The sequence below is a fragment of the Bombina bombina genome, chromosome 2 (genome assembly GCF_027579735.1).
Source record: "Bombina bombina isolate aBomBom1 chromosome 2, aBomBom1.pri, whole genome shotgun sequence".
Lineage (NCBI taxonomy): Eukaryota > Metazoa > Chordata > Amphibia > Anura > Bombinatoridae > Bombina > Bombina bombina.
In genome coordinates, this window is record NC_069500.1 from 1,201,098,354 (window position 1) to 1,201,116,589 (window position 18,236).

The 18,236-nt window shown below is 38.9% G+C and overlaps 1 protein-coding gene across 4 annotated transcripts in view; it reads left to right on the plus strand.

The window, feature by feature from the left end:
* FGL1 (fibrinogen like 1) overlaps positions 1 to 18,236 on the plus strand; it is a 174,841-nt gene that overhangs the window by 112,695 nt on the left and 43,910 nt on the right. For all 4 annotated transcript variants that reach the window (XM_053703907.1, XM_053703909.1, XM_053703908.1 and 1 more), the window contains exon 5: positions 4,051 to 4,148. In XM_053703907.1, coding sequence (XP_053559882.1) covers positions 4,051 to 4,148 — 98 coding nt within the window. The remainder of the gene's footprint in view (positions 1 to 4,050; positions 4,149 to 18,236) is intronic.

Here is an 18,236-nt window from a genome sequence, read left to right on the forward strand (position 1 = left end):
CTAATTACACCTACTCTAAGCCCCCTAATAAAATAACAAAGACCCCCAAAATAAAAAAATGCCCTACCCTATTCTAAATTACAAAAGTTCAAAGCTCTTTTACCTTACCAGCCCTTAAAAGGACCTTTTGTGGGGCATGCCCCAAAGAATTCAGCTCTTTTGCCTGTAAAAAAAAACATACAATACCCCCCCCCAACATTACAACCCACCACCCACATACCCCTAATCTAACCCAAACCCCCCTTAAATAAACTTAACACTAAGCCCCTGAAGATCTTCCTACCTTGTCTTCACCATGCCAGGTATCACTGATCGTTCCAGGCTCCGAAATCTTCATCCAAGCCCAAGCGGGGGCTAGACATCCATCATCTGGCGGCTGAAGAGGTCCAGAAGAGGCTCCAAAGTCTTCATCCTATCCGGGAAGAAGAGGCAATCCGGACCGGCAACCATCTTGATCCAAGCGGCATCTTCTATCTTCATCCGATGACGACCGGCTCCATCTTGAAGACCTCCACCGCGGACCCATCTTCTTCTTCCAACGACTTCCCGACGAATGACGGTTCCTTTAAGGGACATCATCCAAGATGGCGTCCCTCGAATTCCGATTGGCTGATAGGATTCTATCAGCCAATCGGAATTAAGGTAGGAAAATTCTGATTGGCTGATGGAATCAGCCAATCAGAATCAAGTTCAATCCGATTGGCTGATTCAATCAGTCAATCAGATTGAGCTCGTATTCTATTGGCTGTTCCGATCAGCCAATAGAATGCAAGCTCAATCTGATTGGCTGATCGGATCAGCCAATCGGATTGAACTTGATTCTGATTGGCTGATTCCATTGTCGGGAAGTCGTCGGAAGAAGAAGATGGGTCCGCGGTGGAGGTCTTCAAGATGGAGCCGGTCGTCATCGAATGAAGATAGAAGATGCCGCTTGGATCAAGATGGTTGCCGGTCCGGATCGCCTCTTCTTCCCGGATAGGATGAAGACTTTGGAGCCTCTTCTGGACCTCTTCAGCCGCCGGATGATGGATGTCTAGCCCCCGCTTGGGCTTGGATGAAGATTTCGGAGCCTGGAACGATCGGTGATACCTGGCATGGTGAAGACAAGGTAGGAAGATCTTCAGGGGCTTAGTGTTAGGTTTATTTAAGGGGGGTTTGGGTTAGATTAGGGGTATGTGGGTGGTGGGTTGTAATGTTGGGGGGGGTATTGTATGTTTTTTTTTACAGGCAAAAGAGCTGAATTCTTTGGGGCATGCCCCACAAAAGGTCCTTTTAAGGGCTGGTAAGGTAAAAGAGCTTTGAACTTTTGTAATTTAGAATAGGGTAGGGCATTTTTTTATTTTGGGGGTCTTTGTTATTTTATTAGGGGGCTTAGAGTAGGTGTAATTAGTTTAAAATTGTTGTAATTTTTTTCTAATGTTTGTAAATATTTTTTTATTTTTTGTAACTTAGTTCTTTTTTATTTTTTGTACTTTAGTTAGTTTATTAATTTGTATTTATTTGTAGGAATTGTATTTAATTTATTGATAGTGTAGTGTTAGGTTTAATTGTAGATAATTGTAGGTAGTTTATTTAATTTATTTATTGATAGTGTAGTGTTAGGTTTAATTGTAACTTAGGTTAGGATTTATTTTACAGGTAATTTTGTAATTATTTTAACTAGGAAACTATTAAATAGTTCTTAACTATTTAATAGCTATTGTACCTGGTTAAAATAATTACAAAGTTACCTGTAAAATAAATATTAATCCTAAAATAGCTATAATATAATTATAATTTATATTTTAGCTATATTAGGATTTATTTTACAGGTAAGTATTTAGCTTTAAATAGGAATAATTTATTTAATAAGAGTTAATTTATTTAGTTAGAATAAAATTATATTTAACTTAGGGGGGTGTTAGGGTTAGGGTTAGAATTAGCTTTATGGGTTAATAAATTTATTAGAGTAGCGGTGAGCTCCTGTCGGCAGATTAGGGGTTAATACTTGAAGTTAGGTGTCGACAATGTTAGGGAGGGCAGATTAGGGGTTAATACTATTTATTATAGGGTTATTGAGGCAGGAGTGAGGCGGATTAGGGGTTAATAACTTTATTATAGTAGCGGTGCGGTCCGCTCGGCAGATTAGGGGTTAATAAGTGTAGGTAGGTGGCAGCGACGTTGTGGGGGGCAGATTAGGGGTTAATAAATATAATATAGGGGTCGGCGGTGTTAGGGGCAGCAGATTAGGGGTACATAAGGATAACGTAGGTGGCGGCGCTTTGCGGTCGGCAGATTAGGGGTTAAATATTGTAGGTAGATGGCGGCGATGTTGTGGGGGGCAGATTAGAGGTTAATAAATATAATATAGGGGTCGGCGGTGTTAGGGGCAGCAGATTAGGTGTACATAAGTATAACGTAGGTGGCGGTCGGCAGATTAGGGGTTAAAAAAATTTAATCGAGTGGCGGCGATGTGGGGGGGGCCTCGGTTTAGGGGTACATAGGTAGTTTATGGGTGTTAGTGTACTGTAGAGCACAGTAGTTAAGAGCTTTATGAACCGGCGTTAGCCCAAAAAGCTCTTAACTACTGACTTTTTTCTGCGGCTGGAGTCTTGTCGTTAGATTTCTAACGCTCACTTCAGCCACGACTCTAAATACCGGCGTTAGAAAGATCCCATTGAAAAGATAGGATACGCAAATGACGTAAGGGGATCTGCGGTATGGAAAAGTCGCGGCTGGAAAGTGAGCGTTAGACCCTTTCCTGACTGACTCCAAATACCAGAGGGCGGTAAAAACCAGCGTTAGGAGCCTCTAACGCTGGTTTTCACGGCTACCGCCCAACTCTAAATCTAGGCCATATTTAGTTGTATTTAAAGGGACAGTATACACCAATTTTCATATAACTGCATGTAATAGACACTACTATAAAGAAGAATATGCACAGATATTGATCTAAAAATCCAGTATAAAACATTTAAAAAACTTACTTAGAAGCTCCCAGTTTAGCACAGTTGATGAGGTAGTCTGGGACACCCACTGAAAGGGACTGGGTAAACTAAAAGAGCAGACACTCCCCACCTCCCCCCTCCCTGCCTATGAAAAGACAGATAACATAAGCAGGAGCCAGCAGGAGTCTGTAAATGTGTGTATACATCTGCCACTGTGGGGCTTGGTTAGAAGTCTAAAAATCAGCACAATGTTCTTAAAAAATAAGAAAAACTATACATTTTTATAAAAACACTACCAGATGGGCTATATAGATGGACCATCTACAAAACAGTTATAAAAAGAAAAATCGAGTGTATAATGTCGCTTTAAATGAACAGTAAATACAGCAGATTTGCATAATCAACAAATACTTGATGAAAAGACAATGCAGTAGCACTTAGGGGAAGATTTATTAAGCAGCGGATGCTGCTTTCTACGCACATTGCTTCAGGTCCGCCTGAAAAACGAAAGTTAAGAAGCAGCTGCTCCTTAACGTCTCCGCCACCTTTTAGGTGGCGAACTGAAATCATCCCGATCCGAATCCTGTCCGCTCGACCTTTAAGAAATTTACCCCTTAGGGGACAATGTATCAACTTGCGGGCGGACATGATTCGCTGTAGCGAATCATGTCTGCCCGACATCGATAAATGCAGGGGGTGACATTCATGCAGGAGAATGTCAATCATCCCGATTGTATCTGATCAGGATGATTGCTGTCCGCCAATTGAGAGGTTGGCGGATGATTTAAGGAGCAGCGGTCGGCTTCTTAACTTAAGTTTCCGACGAGCTGGAAATTTCAGGGGGGTAGATTGCAGCATCCGCTGCTTGATAAATCTACCCCTAAGTGCTACTATGTGACAGTCATCAACCATTCACAAATGCATATACGTATATTCAGTGAATTCTTGCACATGCTCAGTAGGAGTTGGTGACTCAAAAATGTGTAAATTTAAGAAGACTGTGCACATTTTGTTAATGGAAGTAAACTGTATTCTCTAAAAATTGGATTTAAAGTGTATACTAGCTGGATAGCTGATGCACATACACTAATAGGATCTAATACATTATTTTTTCCCACAAAAGGAATTGGACTGATTATAAACAGGGATTTGGTGATTTTAACTCGGCAAAAGGAGAATATTGGCTTGGGAACAACAACCTACATTATCTGACAAGGCAAGGTACAATATTTACAGGCTTAAATGTTAAAAGGATTTTTGTAGAAAATGGGGTATATTTATGAAGCAGCGGATGTTGCTTATTCCGTGTGAGCATTCTGGCTCACCTGAAATGTGCTGCTGTCTGCTGTTCCTCCTTAACTCGTCCACCACCTCTGAGGTGATTGACACCCCCTGCTAGTAGCCGATTGGCCGCGAATGTGCAGGGGGCGGTATTGCACAAGCATTTCACAAGAAATGCTTGTGCAATGATAAATGCCGACAGCATATGCTGTCGGCATTTATCGATGTCGGGCTGACATGTTCGCCACAGCAAATCATGTCTGTCTGACATGTGATAAATCGGCACCAATTATTCTATGTTATATTATGTATGGCACCTTTATTAATCCTTCTTGAAATAAAATTGTTTACAGATTGTGTGTGTGTGGTACTATGCAGCTGAGGGGAGTTTATAGGACATGCAATCTATGGGAGAATATATTCATTTTCACAGTGTGAAAGTACAAAAAGAGAAATCACTTTGGATAGCTGTTTTATTCTGCATAAAATGAGAAGGGATACATATATGTATTTAATGTATTTATGTGTTTATATGTGTAAATATATATATACATACAAATATACACATATAAACATATATACACACATGTATGTACATATTCACACATATATACAGTATATATATATATATATATATATATATATATATATATATATATATATATATATGTGTGTGAAATATTTACAGTGAATACGTAGTTAAAATCTTTATTAAATATGAATATCGCATAAATATGTTTTATCATGTTTTTATCTGCTTAAAGGGACACTGAACCCAAATTTTTTCTTTCATGATTCAGATAGAGCATGCAATTTTAAGCCACTTTCTAATTTATTCCTATTATCAATTTTTCTTCGTTCTCTTGCTATCTTTATTTTAAAAAGAAGACATCTAAGCTTTTTTTTTATTCAGAACTCTGGACAGCACTTTTTTATTGGTGGATGAGTTTATCCACCAATCAGCAAGAACAACCCAGGTTGATCACCAAAAATGGGCCGGCATCTAAACTTACTTTCTTGCATTTCAAATAAAGATACCAAGAGAATTAAGAAAATTTTATAATAGGAGTAAATTAGAAAGTTGCTTAAAATGTCATGCGCTATCTGAATCACAAAAGAAAAACTTTGGGTACAGTGTCCCTTTAAAGTGACAGTCAACACCAGAATTTTTGTTGTTTTAAAAGATAGATAATCCCTTAATTACCAATTCCCCAGTTTTGCATAACCAACACAGTTAAAATTATACACGTTTTACCTCTGTAATTACCTTGTATCTAAGCCTCAGCAGACTGCCCCCTTATTTTAGTTCTTTTGACATGGTAAATTCACGTGCATGAGCTCAATGTTATCTATATGAAACACATGAACTAATGCCCTCTAGTGGTGAAAAACGCATTTATATTAGAGGCGGCCTTCAAGGTCTAAGAAATTAGCATATAAACCTCCTAGGTTTAGCTTTCAACTAAGAATACCAAGAGAACAAAGCAAAATTGGTGATAAAAGTAAATTGGAAAAATTACATGCCCTATTTGAATCATGAATGCTTTTTTGGGGCTTGACTGTCCCTTTAATGGCAGAGGGATATAATGCACTTCTATATATATTTATATATGTGTAAATATATATTAATGTTTTTATATGTGTATATATGACTGTAAATACACATTTACACATATAAATACATTAATATAAGTAAGTACACATATCTCCAATCTTTGAGTCCTTATAACTTTTTTATGCAATATTTTTTCGAAATAATTTTTATTAGACAGTGTTAATATGAGTGTAACTGTACTGTAATGTATTTTTTGTTGTGTTTTGTGACACTTTTTTCTTTTGGAACCTAGTTAACCACAGCTCTGAGATTGCAGAAAGGATTGACGCGTAAAAGGTAATTGTGCTAGCGCAATCACGATTTCTCCCCACTTGTAAAATCAGCAGAATGAAAAATGCCGGCGGAAACGTGATATTGCTAGCACAAAACCATTTGCGACTCACTTGTAATCTAGCCCAATGATGTTTAGGACTATAGTGAATACAAGTGGCAAATACCTTCATGCGTAAGATAAATAGAGGCGAGGGAGTGATCAGCTTTGTTGTGGATCTTTCAAAATGGTAAAGGCTTCTGATAATATTCCTTAAATCCAAACTTTGGCTATTTTACAGGGGCGGACTGGGCCAGGGGGCAGGGGGGGCAATTACCCCCTGGGCCGCTCTGATTTAGTGTAAAATAGGCCGTCCGTGAGTGACTGAGCAGGTAGGGAGTCAGGACAACAGTAGTATTGTCTTGCATACAGCAGCCGCGAGACTGAGCATCAACTTAAGTCTTACAGTCGCTGTATGTTGTAGAGACTGACAGGTGTTCCTGGCTGGCTGCTTCTAATGGCTGGTGATTGATCAGGCTGGGGTCAGGGGGTGGGATAATTCATTATCATAATGAACAGGGCTGGGGCAGGCCTCACGTGTTTATGCTGCGGTCTCCCGCTTGGCGCTCCCTGACACTCATCACTTCCTCCCACCCAGAGTCCCAGCAGCATGGGAAGAGTGAGAGCGAGCTGAGAGCGAGGGAAGCAGTGACCGAGCTGAGGCAGGGAGGCAAGAAGCAGCACTGAGGCCAGCCTGGTGGTGCCGGAGCCGGACTGCCGGTGATCACGTGGTGCGTGTGTCTTCTGGTGAGTAAAAACATCACATTCACCAGTGATGCAGCATGTCATTTAGATTTTTTTACTCAGTCACTCTAAACGTTTTGTTTTGGGAATTGGGATGTATGCAGCCATCATGATAAGCCATGCACACAACAGTATGTCACAGGCATCAAGGTTCAAGAGAGCATGATATAGAAAATGTAACAGAACAGAGTTAGTTAGAGCATTTTCCCAAAACTAAGTCAAAATAGGACCAGTGACATATATTCCTAGTAAATTAATTTCACTATAGCCTAGTTGTATAAATAATATTTTTTGTTTTTGTTTTGGGAAAATGCTATATATATATTATATATACAGTATTTCACAAAAGTGAGTACACCCCTCACATTTTTGTAAATATTTTATTATATCTTTTCATGTGACAACACTAAAGAAATGACACTTTGCTACAATGTAAAGTAGTGAGTGAACAGCCTGCGTAACAGTGTAAATTTGCTGTCCCCTCAAAATAACTCAACACACAGCCATTAATGTCTAAACCGTTCGCAACAAAAGTGAGTACACCCCTAAGTGGAAATGTCCAAATTGGGCCCAAAGTGTCAATATTTTGTGTGGCCAACTGGCCACCATTATTTTCAAGCACTGCCTGAACCCTTTTGGGCATGGAGTTTACCAGAGCTTCAAAGGTTGCCACTGTAGTCCTCTTCCACTCCTCCATGACGACATCACATAGCTGGTGGATGTTAGAGACCTTGCGCTCCCCCACCTTCCATTTGAGGATGCCCCACAGATGCTCAATAGGGTTTAGGTCTGGAGACATGCTTGGCCAGTCCATCACCTTTACCCTCAGCTTCTTTAGCAAGGCAGTGGTCGTCTTGGAGGTGTGCTTGGGGTCGTTATCATGTTGGAATACTGCCCTGCGACCCAGTCTCCGAAAGGAGGGGATCATGCTCTGCTTCAGTATGTCACAGTACATGTTGGCATTCATGGTTCCCTCAATGAACTGTAGCTCCCCAGTGCCGGCAGCACTCATGCAGGCCCAGACTATGACACTCCCACCACCATGCTTGACTGTAGGTAAGACACACTTGTCTTTGTACTCCTCACCCAGTTGCCACCACACATGCTTGACACCATCTGAACGAAATAATTATCTTGGTCTCATCGGACCACATTACATGGTTCCAGTAATCCATGTCCTTAGTCTGCTTGTCTTCAGCAAACTGTTTGCGGGCATTCTTGTGCATCATCTTTAGAAGAGGCTTCCTTCTGGGATGACAGCCATGCATACCAATTTGATGCAGTGTGCGGCGTATGGTCTGAGCACTGACAGGCTTACCCCCCACCCCTTCAACCTCTGCAGCAATGCTGGCAGCACTCATACGTCTATTTCTCAAAGACAATCTCTGGATATGACACTGAGCACGTGCACTCAACTTCTTTGGTCGACCATGGCGAGGCCTGTTCTGAGTGGAACCTGTCCTGTGAAACCGCTGTATGGTCTTGCCCACTGTGCTGCAGCTTAGTTCCAGGGTCTAGTTCCAGAGTCTTGGTAATCTTCTTAAAGCCTAGGCCATCTTTATGGAGTAACAATTCTTTTTTTCAGATCCTCAGAGAGTTCTTTGCCATGAGGTGCCATGTTGAACTTCCAGTAACCAGTATGAGAGAGTGTGAGAGCAATAACACCAAATTTAACACACCTGCTCCCCATTCACACCTGAGACCTTGTAACAATAACGAGTCACATGACACCGGGGAGGGAAAATGGCTAATTGGGCACAATTTGGACATTTCCACTTAGGGGTGTACTCACTTGTGTTGCCAATGGTTTAGACATTAATGGCTGTGTGTCGAGTTATTTTGAGGGGACAGCAAATTTATACTGTTATACAGGCTGTACACTCACTACTTTACATTGTAGCAAAGTGTCATTTCTTCAGTTTTGTCACATGAAAAGATATAATAAAATATTTACAAAAATGTTAGGGGTGTACTCACTTTTGTGAGATACTGTATATTATATAATATATATATATATATATATATATATAAATAATATATATATAATATATATATATATATATATATATATACATATTATATTTATATATATATATATATATATACATACAAAAAAAAATAAAAGTTAATTTGAGTTGCTGCATTATGGGCCTCTGGGTTGTCAAAAGTATTTCAAGGTTGGAAGCAAGGAAATTTATCAGAAAAAAATCTGCTGCTCATTTTAAATTTAGATCAAGGGGCCAATTTATTAAATGTCAGATGGACATGATCCGCTGCAGCGGATCATGTCCGCCCGACATTGCTAAATGCAGACAGCATACGCTGTCGGCATTTAAGATTGCACAAGCATTTCTAGAAAAATGCTTGTGCAAAGCCGCCCCTGCACATTCGCGGCAGGGGGTGTCAAATATCTCGATAGTATCTTGTCGGGATGATTGCAGTCCCCCACCTCAGATGACCGCTGCTTCTTAACTCTTGTTTCCAGCGCTGCTTGATAAATTTACCCCCAAGTGTTATTACATTCTATTTTTTGATTTGGCATTTATACTGTTTTAATGGACCTTGAATTTTTTTTATAGAAATCAAGCATTTATTTTATGGAAAAATATTGCTCATCATTATTATTATGATTGCTATTATAGTTTATTTATAAAGTGCCTACATATTACACAGCGTTTTAACATTAAGTGTATAGTTGTGGAGAAAAAATAATTTGAAGACATTTAAATAAATAATGAAGAGTAGAGGGCCCTCCCCTTGAGTCATTGTAAGCTGTAACTATCTTTACATAAGATAATCAACAGGACGGATGGACTTGTAAACTTACATTCTAAAGGAAATACATGGGAAATTAGGGAGAGGGAACAGAAGCAGGAGAGACATCTTTAAGATGGTTTATGCATCCCTGAACAGATATGTTTTTAATGAATGCTTAAAGCTTTGGAGACTAGAGGGAAGTCTGTTTGGGCAAGACAATGGGGCCTATTAATCAAGCTCGTGTTTTTGGCGAGCCTTCAGACCGCTGCTCCATAACCTGTCTACCTGCTCTGAGGCGGGGGACAGACATCACCAGAAATCAACCTGATACAATTCGATCGTGTTGATTGACACCCCCTGCTAGCGGCCGATTGGTCGCAAATCTGCAGGGGGCGGTATTGCACCAGAAGTTCACCAGAACGCAATGATTGTCAGTATATACCAGGGTTATAATACAATGTATTTATATTATTCTTTAAAACAACCGCTAATTAAAATCTATATAGGAAACAATTGAAATGAATAATTATTCCTAAATTCTTTAGATTAGTTAAAATGTATATACACATTGCAATATATTTATGTAGAGACCAGATTATGAATCAAATTATACACGCTTATGCTGTTATATTATTCTTTACAAAGATCATAAAACATATACCCTTAAAATTAACTTTACTCACAATAATCGCATTAAAATACCACAGTAAAATACCAGAGTATGGACCGTTAACTTAACACTGCTTAGTTAGACAATATAACAAAATACTTTAACATCCAATTGATCTGAACTGAAATAACCTCTTATTTAGATACAAAAAGGCAAATTCTAAAATATATATATAGCAATAACTGTAATTAATTTATGATATTAAAATACAAAATTCTTTCTAAACATTAATATTTAAAACCAGTATACTTACTACAATCTAACTAAAGCTTTAGAATTCCTTTGTTTAAAATATTAAATATACAATTGCTTATACTTTACCAGATCACCAGTTTGAGAATTCAGTTAATATGCAAATATGTCTATCGTCATATGTCTTAGGGGAATTATGCACATTTGTTAGAGAATTAATCTTGATAGTCTCTTATCCACAAAGAGTGTCCCAACGTATTTGTCTTACAGAAAACTGTGTTTATACACTGGTCTCTCTATAAGCAAAAATGGCAGCAAGCAGGATTGCAACAGTTACCAAGAAAAACATTTCAGCCAAGTTTTTCTTTCTCTGTGTGCAGGGAGTTTTTGTCTGATCATTCGATAGATTTGGATACCCACTTTTCTCTGATTGGCTACTGGGAAATGACTTTTGGTTGCAATACTGGATTTAGGCCATTGGGGGCAGCAGACAAGACAAATAGTTTCATTTTCAACACTGCTATACAGTAAATACAGTTCTTATATATATTTTTTATCAAATGCCTATTTTTATATACTTTTAATCTCCTAGTTTTAAAAATTATATGTTCCATATATGGTCCGTTTAATATAATTTATTCTGAGTATTTCAAGATTAAACATGAATATACTCCACTTATAATATCTTTAAAATGCGTTTAAAAATCATATTTTCTAGGAAAAGATTTAAAAGGATTATAATACCTTCATAATGGACTCAATTACTTTCACATACATACCTTGAGATCAGCAATCAGATGTAGTTTCATATAATTATATCTATATTGGATTACTATACCATATTAATATAAATATTTCATATCTGTATATCTCTTGCTGAGTGTATAAAACATATTATATTATTTAAAGCACCAATTATATATGTACTTATTAGATGCCTGAAAAATATAAGAATATGTAATCTATTTTGAAACAAGTTAATTAAACAATTTACATTGATTATATAGCTACTAATTAAGTTCAGCAAATACTTATCTAATATTTTATTGTGAGGCATTTCTTCTTATATCCACAAATATGCATTTTTATACAATACTGAGGTATACCACTGAAAATTAAAAATACGTTGTACTTTAAAATTAATTTCAAAGTTACAATGCAAAACATGTATTTCTGTTAGCAAGCCTAATGTGTATCTAGTTTTCAAAGGAAATCCAGTGAGCCATTGTGTTAAATTATCACATGTGTCTGTTAGCTCATAATATCTTGAAATTCTGTTAGCTTATCTGAAAATAGTGCAGAATTTCGTCTCCAACACCCCAGGATGCATTTTGAGAATCTCCAAGGTGCTGTTTGTGATCTAACATTTGATTGCCAAGTAAGTGTTAATTACTATCTTTCTGGACTTTAGCCAGTTCCAAAGAGGTCATCACAGACAGCATGCCTGTATATCTCCACCTGGGGTCACCACCTGATAACCTTTATTATACATTTTGGACAGGAAACTCCATATATGGGCGTTCAAACTTGAGAGTGTCATTCTAAGACTTTACAGGTGTGTGTTCCTTTGTTCTCAGATGTTCTGTTAATCAGGAAAAAGCATCTCATATCTGACCTCAGATTTGCAATACATAGAATGTATTCAGCGATAAAGTGAGCATGCTCAAATGTAATATTTGATAGATTGTATACTTATTTATACTTATTTTATCTTATTATATATATATATATATATATATATATATATATATATATGTATTGTCTACTGACATTCACAGGTACCCTGACATGTTAAATGCCGAGAGCGTATGCTGTCGGCATTTATCGATGTGCAGCAGACATGATCCACAATATTGGATCATGTCCGCTCGCACTTTCTTAAATAGACCCCAATGAGTTCCATATAATTCTGGAAAAGTCTTGCAGATGAGAGTGTTAGGAAGTAATAAGAGATAAGGAAATGTTTGGGATAACATTTGGAATTTTATTCTTGAGACTAAGGGAAGCCATTGAAGGGATTGGCAGAGAGATGTGAAACAATGCATAAGGAAGATGAACCTGATGGACTACAGTGGTGACAAACAGTAGCTTGGGAGACCAGAGAGTAACAAATTGCAATATTCAATGTGAGAAATGATGAGTGGATAGGAATCTTAGTGTTTTCTTGAGGTGGGAAGTGAGCAATTTTAGAGATATTTTTAGGAGGAAGCAGTATGAGGTAACTAAGGACTTAATATGGGAGGCAAAGGAAAGTTCAAAGTCAAATATGATCCCAAGGCAGCAAGCCTGAGGGGTAAAGGTGATGACAGAGTTATCCACAGTAAGTAAGGTTTGGGGAATGGGGAGATTGGTAAAATGAAGAGATAGAAGGAGCTTAGTTATAGACAGTGGCGTAGCGTGGGGGGGGCCACAGGGGCGGTTGCCCCGGGCGCAAAATTCTGAGGGGCGCAAAATGCTTGGCTCCCAGCCTCCCCAGTCCCCACCATCTCAAGACAGTAGACAGTCACAGTCCCACTCCCAGCGGCGCTACAGGGAGGCTAAAAAAATCTGACAGGCGCCTGCGCCCAGCCGTTCTGTCTCTCAAGTGAACTGTCTACTACTCTGAAGTCAAGACGTGCTGTGTAATGATTTAATTATCATAATTTTATGAGTGTAATCCTATCCAACCGTTACCTGCTGCTAGACTAGTGTTTACGCCACTAGTTAGCACGGTCCACTCCCACTCCCAGCGCACATGTCAGGAGGGAGGAAGAAGTCAGAGCAGCAGAGCCAGAGTGGAGTCAGACTGACTAGCACGCTGCGCCCGCAATGATAAGGTAAGTAGTGTCAACAAAAATGACCAAACTCATAACCAGGTCCGTATCAGAACCAGACCACCAGTGCCACTGCCAGCCAGAATTATAATTAAATTATTATAGCCCCTGTTTTTGCCTGGGCCTTGGGGAATAGGGATTGGAAATGGCAACACACGCAAAATGCAGCTTAGCCTCTATCGTTACCCAGGTGACGTCGCAGGGCCAGCTAGCTAGCCAAGTTCCAAAGGACCCAGAGTCACTCTGAGCCAGCCAGCCAAATTCCAACTTCCAAAGGACCCAGAGTCTGAGCCAGCCAGCATGCCAGAGTGTGAGAGTGATCTATGCCGCTTTAAAGTGAAAGCTGGTTATTTTATTTCAAATTCATTTTTAACCTGGGTAAAATAAAACATACAAGATGTAGATGATCTACATCTTGTATGTTTTACCCAGGTTAAAAATGAATTTAAAAATAATAATAACTGGCTTTCACTTTAAAGCAGCATAGATCACTCTCACACTCTGGCATGCTGGCTCAGATGTATTTTAAAAATGAAATCCCATGTTTAAATATTAAACCATAAAAAAAATGTAATTGTTAAGTTTTATATAATGTACTTACTTAATGTATATAATAAAGTAATGGCTGCCTGCAACCATATTGAATCCTAATTTTTAAGGATGAATGTAGAGTTTAGAATTCTATCTATCTATCTATCTATCTATCTATCTATCTATCAATCTATCTATGTAGTATATATTTTGTTGTTAAATTAAAGCTTTGTTTGTTTTAAAACAAAAACCTGTCTCCTAAGTTGTTGAGCTGTCTCCTAGATTCAAAGCAAATTTGCCAATCCCTACTGTACTGGTGGAAGAGACTCAGTCAGTGCTAATGGATTAGGGGCGCGCAATTCTTGCCTTGCCCTGGGCGCTGAGAAGCCACGCTACGCCACTGGTTATAGAGATGTTCAGCTTTAGGTAGTAAGAAAGTACTATATAAGCAGCTGGTGAGCTGAGTCAGGGAAGAGTATATGTCTGGTGTAGAATGGTAGATTTGGGTGTTATCAGCACAAAGATGATACTAAAAAACCAAGCAAGGTAGAAAGAAAGCCACAGTAGAGCTGTATCCCAAATGCCTAAGAATTGAAGGTTTTGGAGCAGCAGTGGGTGGTCAACAGTATCAAAGGCTGTAGATGGGTCTAAAAGAATTAGCATGGAGTAATGACCTTTAGTCTTCTCAGTGAGCAGGTCATTTGTCACCTTGGTGATGGTATTTTTAGTAGAGTGGTTGAGGAGAAAGCCAGATTTCAAAGGCTCAAGAAGATGGTTAGATGAGAGAAAGTGTGCTAAGCATTTGTAAACAATCTGCTCAAGAAGCTTATATGCAAAGGGAAAAAGGAGTATAAAGTGATAGTTGCTCAGTGGTGGTAGGTTTATTTTTGAAATGCATAGAAAAGTCATGTGCTTTGAGAGAAGAAAGGCAGTTTTATAGGTCTGTCGATGCTTTGAATATCGGGGGCTGAATCTGAAGAGTGTGATGGTCAAAGTTGATTTTTCAAGGGTCCCAAATAAATAGAACCACCCTTAAAAGAACATGAAACTCAAAATGTAGTTCCTCATAAAATCTTCAATTATGCAAAATGTAAAAACCAAATGCAACAGACTAGCATTATGAATTTGCCTACTTTTCCTGTAATTTTTTTTTTTTATTTGCGCATTATTCAGAGACATTTTAATAAGATTGTAGTTGGCATGGCTTGTTTTCATGTTTTAACAGTAATAAAACTGATAATATGCCACTGTGAAAACCACAGGATCTTTTCTGGGCACTGTTTCACAGGAATGATGTGTGCCTTTATTTCTCACAGCATATCAAGTTATACTGTTCCAATAAAGTTTCTACATTCATTATATATATTTTTTTTATTATTATTTTTTTTAATTTTTATTTGAGGTTTATTTAAAGGCATACATCATCATAAGATCAATTCTTACATCACATGAAACAAAACTTCAGTTTTATAAAAGGTGCAAACAGTGAAATAAAGGGAGAAGAAATATAAAGTCAGCATTTTGCACACCCTGTAGACAATATATAAACAGGATGCCGGACATCTAGAAACCTTCTAAATGACACCATAGGTCTCTCTTGGACCTTTATAAATATAAGGTAATATTAAAGCTAGAGAAGGTAGTTATAAACATAGGAGACCGCTTGTGGATCTCAATGATAAACCTTGTTGTTATAACATTTTATAACCAAAAAAATGCATGTATCAGGGTGGTATAATATCATATTAAAGAGATATGACTGAAGCTTTGCCTGCCAAATAACTAGAATAGGAAGTTGTAGTGGTATAATACATCATTATATCATCGTAATATTACAATACTACAATACAATATAGTATAGCATGGAGGGGCTGCACTAAGGTCTTAGGACTGTGGCTCTGTGGGACCTAGGGTCCAATACATACGGAAGACATGGATCACACTGAAAAAATAAAACTGTCAAAAGGAGGGGGATTTCTATACCCGAGCTAAGCCCATGCAATACAAATAAAAAGGGGAAAAACCCAACCGTCTTGACTAAGGGAGGGTAGTATCAATCACTTGGAACAATACCTGTAGGTATACTGCTACTAACTGTTGACCATAGGCTAAGCTGGTAGCATTAAAAATATCTTATTCACTTAGAGTAGGGAACATATATAATACCGTGTTTCCAAATACTGTGCTATTAAGGATTAAGAGCATCCTCATAAGCATCTGAATTACAGGTTACAAGCTCTAAAATATAGGGGGCATTTATAACCCAGATAAGCACAAGTAAAGAGGTTAAATCGCCACGCCATCCCGGCCACAGATAGCGAGACTTCCCTCCACCATTGTAAACTAAATCTCCACGTATATAAGTAGGGACTGTAACTGAAAAGGCAGCCCTGCTAACTATATGTATATATATAAATAATATAGTGGTCTAAAGAGAGGATATCAGCTGTATGACTAAGTGAAAAGTGGTAGAAAGTAATCAGACTGTAGGGAATCGCTGAATGAAAATAAAATAAAATAACGCTACTTAAGCACTATAGTATTGTAGAAATTATGTCAGAGTCCTAGAAAAGGCATACATTAAATATTGGCAATCATATTGTTGAACCAAAGTTAAAATAACATTAAACAATCTCAGCAAGGAAGGCATGCAATCACCAGCAGTAAGTAAAAAATAAATAGGGTATAGTAGCATTAATGTATTATCAAAAACATATAAAGAAGTAACCTTAGGAGCTACAATTAAATGGGTACAGAAATGTTAAGTTAGGACCTCCCTGAGGGCAAAGAGTGCAATATCCACACAAGCAAGCAACGGTAAGCAAAGTGTTATGAAGTGTGGACCAGTTAATGCTTCATAGAGATTGCACTTTGACAGTTACAGCGAAAAATCTCGGTATGGCCCCATTGGAAATACTGGCACACATATTGTTATAACCAAAGGACCGTAACCACCTTCTCACAATAAGCAGTTACCCACTAAATATTAAAGCCAGACACTGAACATAAATTCTGTAGGTAAAAGATGCATTGTTCCTTAAACATGGTGATAGTCTCCAGCCGTTCCCACATATGAGGAGGAAAAGGATAACAGTATCCCAGCTTAGCTTTGATAAATGTATGCAGATACCAATATGGAGTCTCCCCTACTCACGGTATATTTATCACAAGGAGCAGTCCAACGCGGACCCCCAGGATCCCAGCTCAGATCCAGCAGAGCTATACAAGAGCGGGCATCCAGTAAGTAGAAAATTTGAGGGATTTGCGCTACTCTGAAATACAGGAAGTTATTAGTTTTGACGTGATCGTCTGCTAGGGACCCCTTAGGAAAGTATTTAGTAGGTAGCTGCGGAGAGACAAAAGCCAACCAGATGACCCCTGTCTTCGATTTTGACGAGAAGTGTACAGTTTGCATCTGCAAATGCATAACGGTTTGTTCCACATCTCCAGGTAAGATCACATTTGGGTCCCATTTCATGGTGTTCTGAGGCTGTGCTGAAGTTGGGGTAAACCCTGTGAGTTCACCCTCCTTAACTGGGGATAGAGCAGCGGAGGTCTCCATGCATATCTCCAAATGTTCGGCCGAGTCTGCAGCCCCTGCACTCACCTCTCTCATAGAGGTATCGGAGGCAAGTGGCGTGCGCTGGGGCCCCAGAACGCCACCACTCTCCTTTTCCAGATAGACAGGCTCAGTTTGAAGCAATTGCAGGATCGAGCTACTGCTGCAGCCGGCTAGTGAACAGTTCAGTGCATCTCCCAGAGCAGCGTGGTGCCCATCAAGTAAGTCGCGCAGCTCCTCCAAAAAACCAATGGGTATCTCCATGGTAGCTGTATGTTGGTAGCGTTTTGGCAGGCAGATGATACACGGTAGTTCTTGCAGTTTCTGACAACTTTGTGCCACTTAACGACAAGGCCCTAAGGTGCCTCGCCGGGGGGTGTTGAAGAAGGCCTCAACCTTCTGTTGTGCTCCGGGCACTCAAAACTGCAAATATCTCTTCAATTTTAGGCTCATCAGATGTAGGTTCATAAGCGAGTTAAAGAGCTGTTTATGTATCTGATATTTGAGCTGTTTGGAAAATTATTTTAGGCAAAAATAGATAGAACGCAGGAGCAGAGTGGAAATATGCAGCCTATCATGGCTGCCACCCGGAAGTTCCCCTCCCTTTTCCTGTAATTTAACTCTGAATATTTTAGTGTTTCCAATCCCACCAGGCAGGATGGAGTGCATTCTGTGAAATGCAGAACCTGGACAGTCCAACATGCTGCAAAGTGATTGGTTGGTATGTTCTGGAGCTCTTTTATATCTGCCCCTATTTGGCCACAGCAAAGAAAAAAATATAAACAACATTCAAGAAGCTTTTACGAGGTCTGTCCCACACCTACAAAAATGCAAATT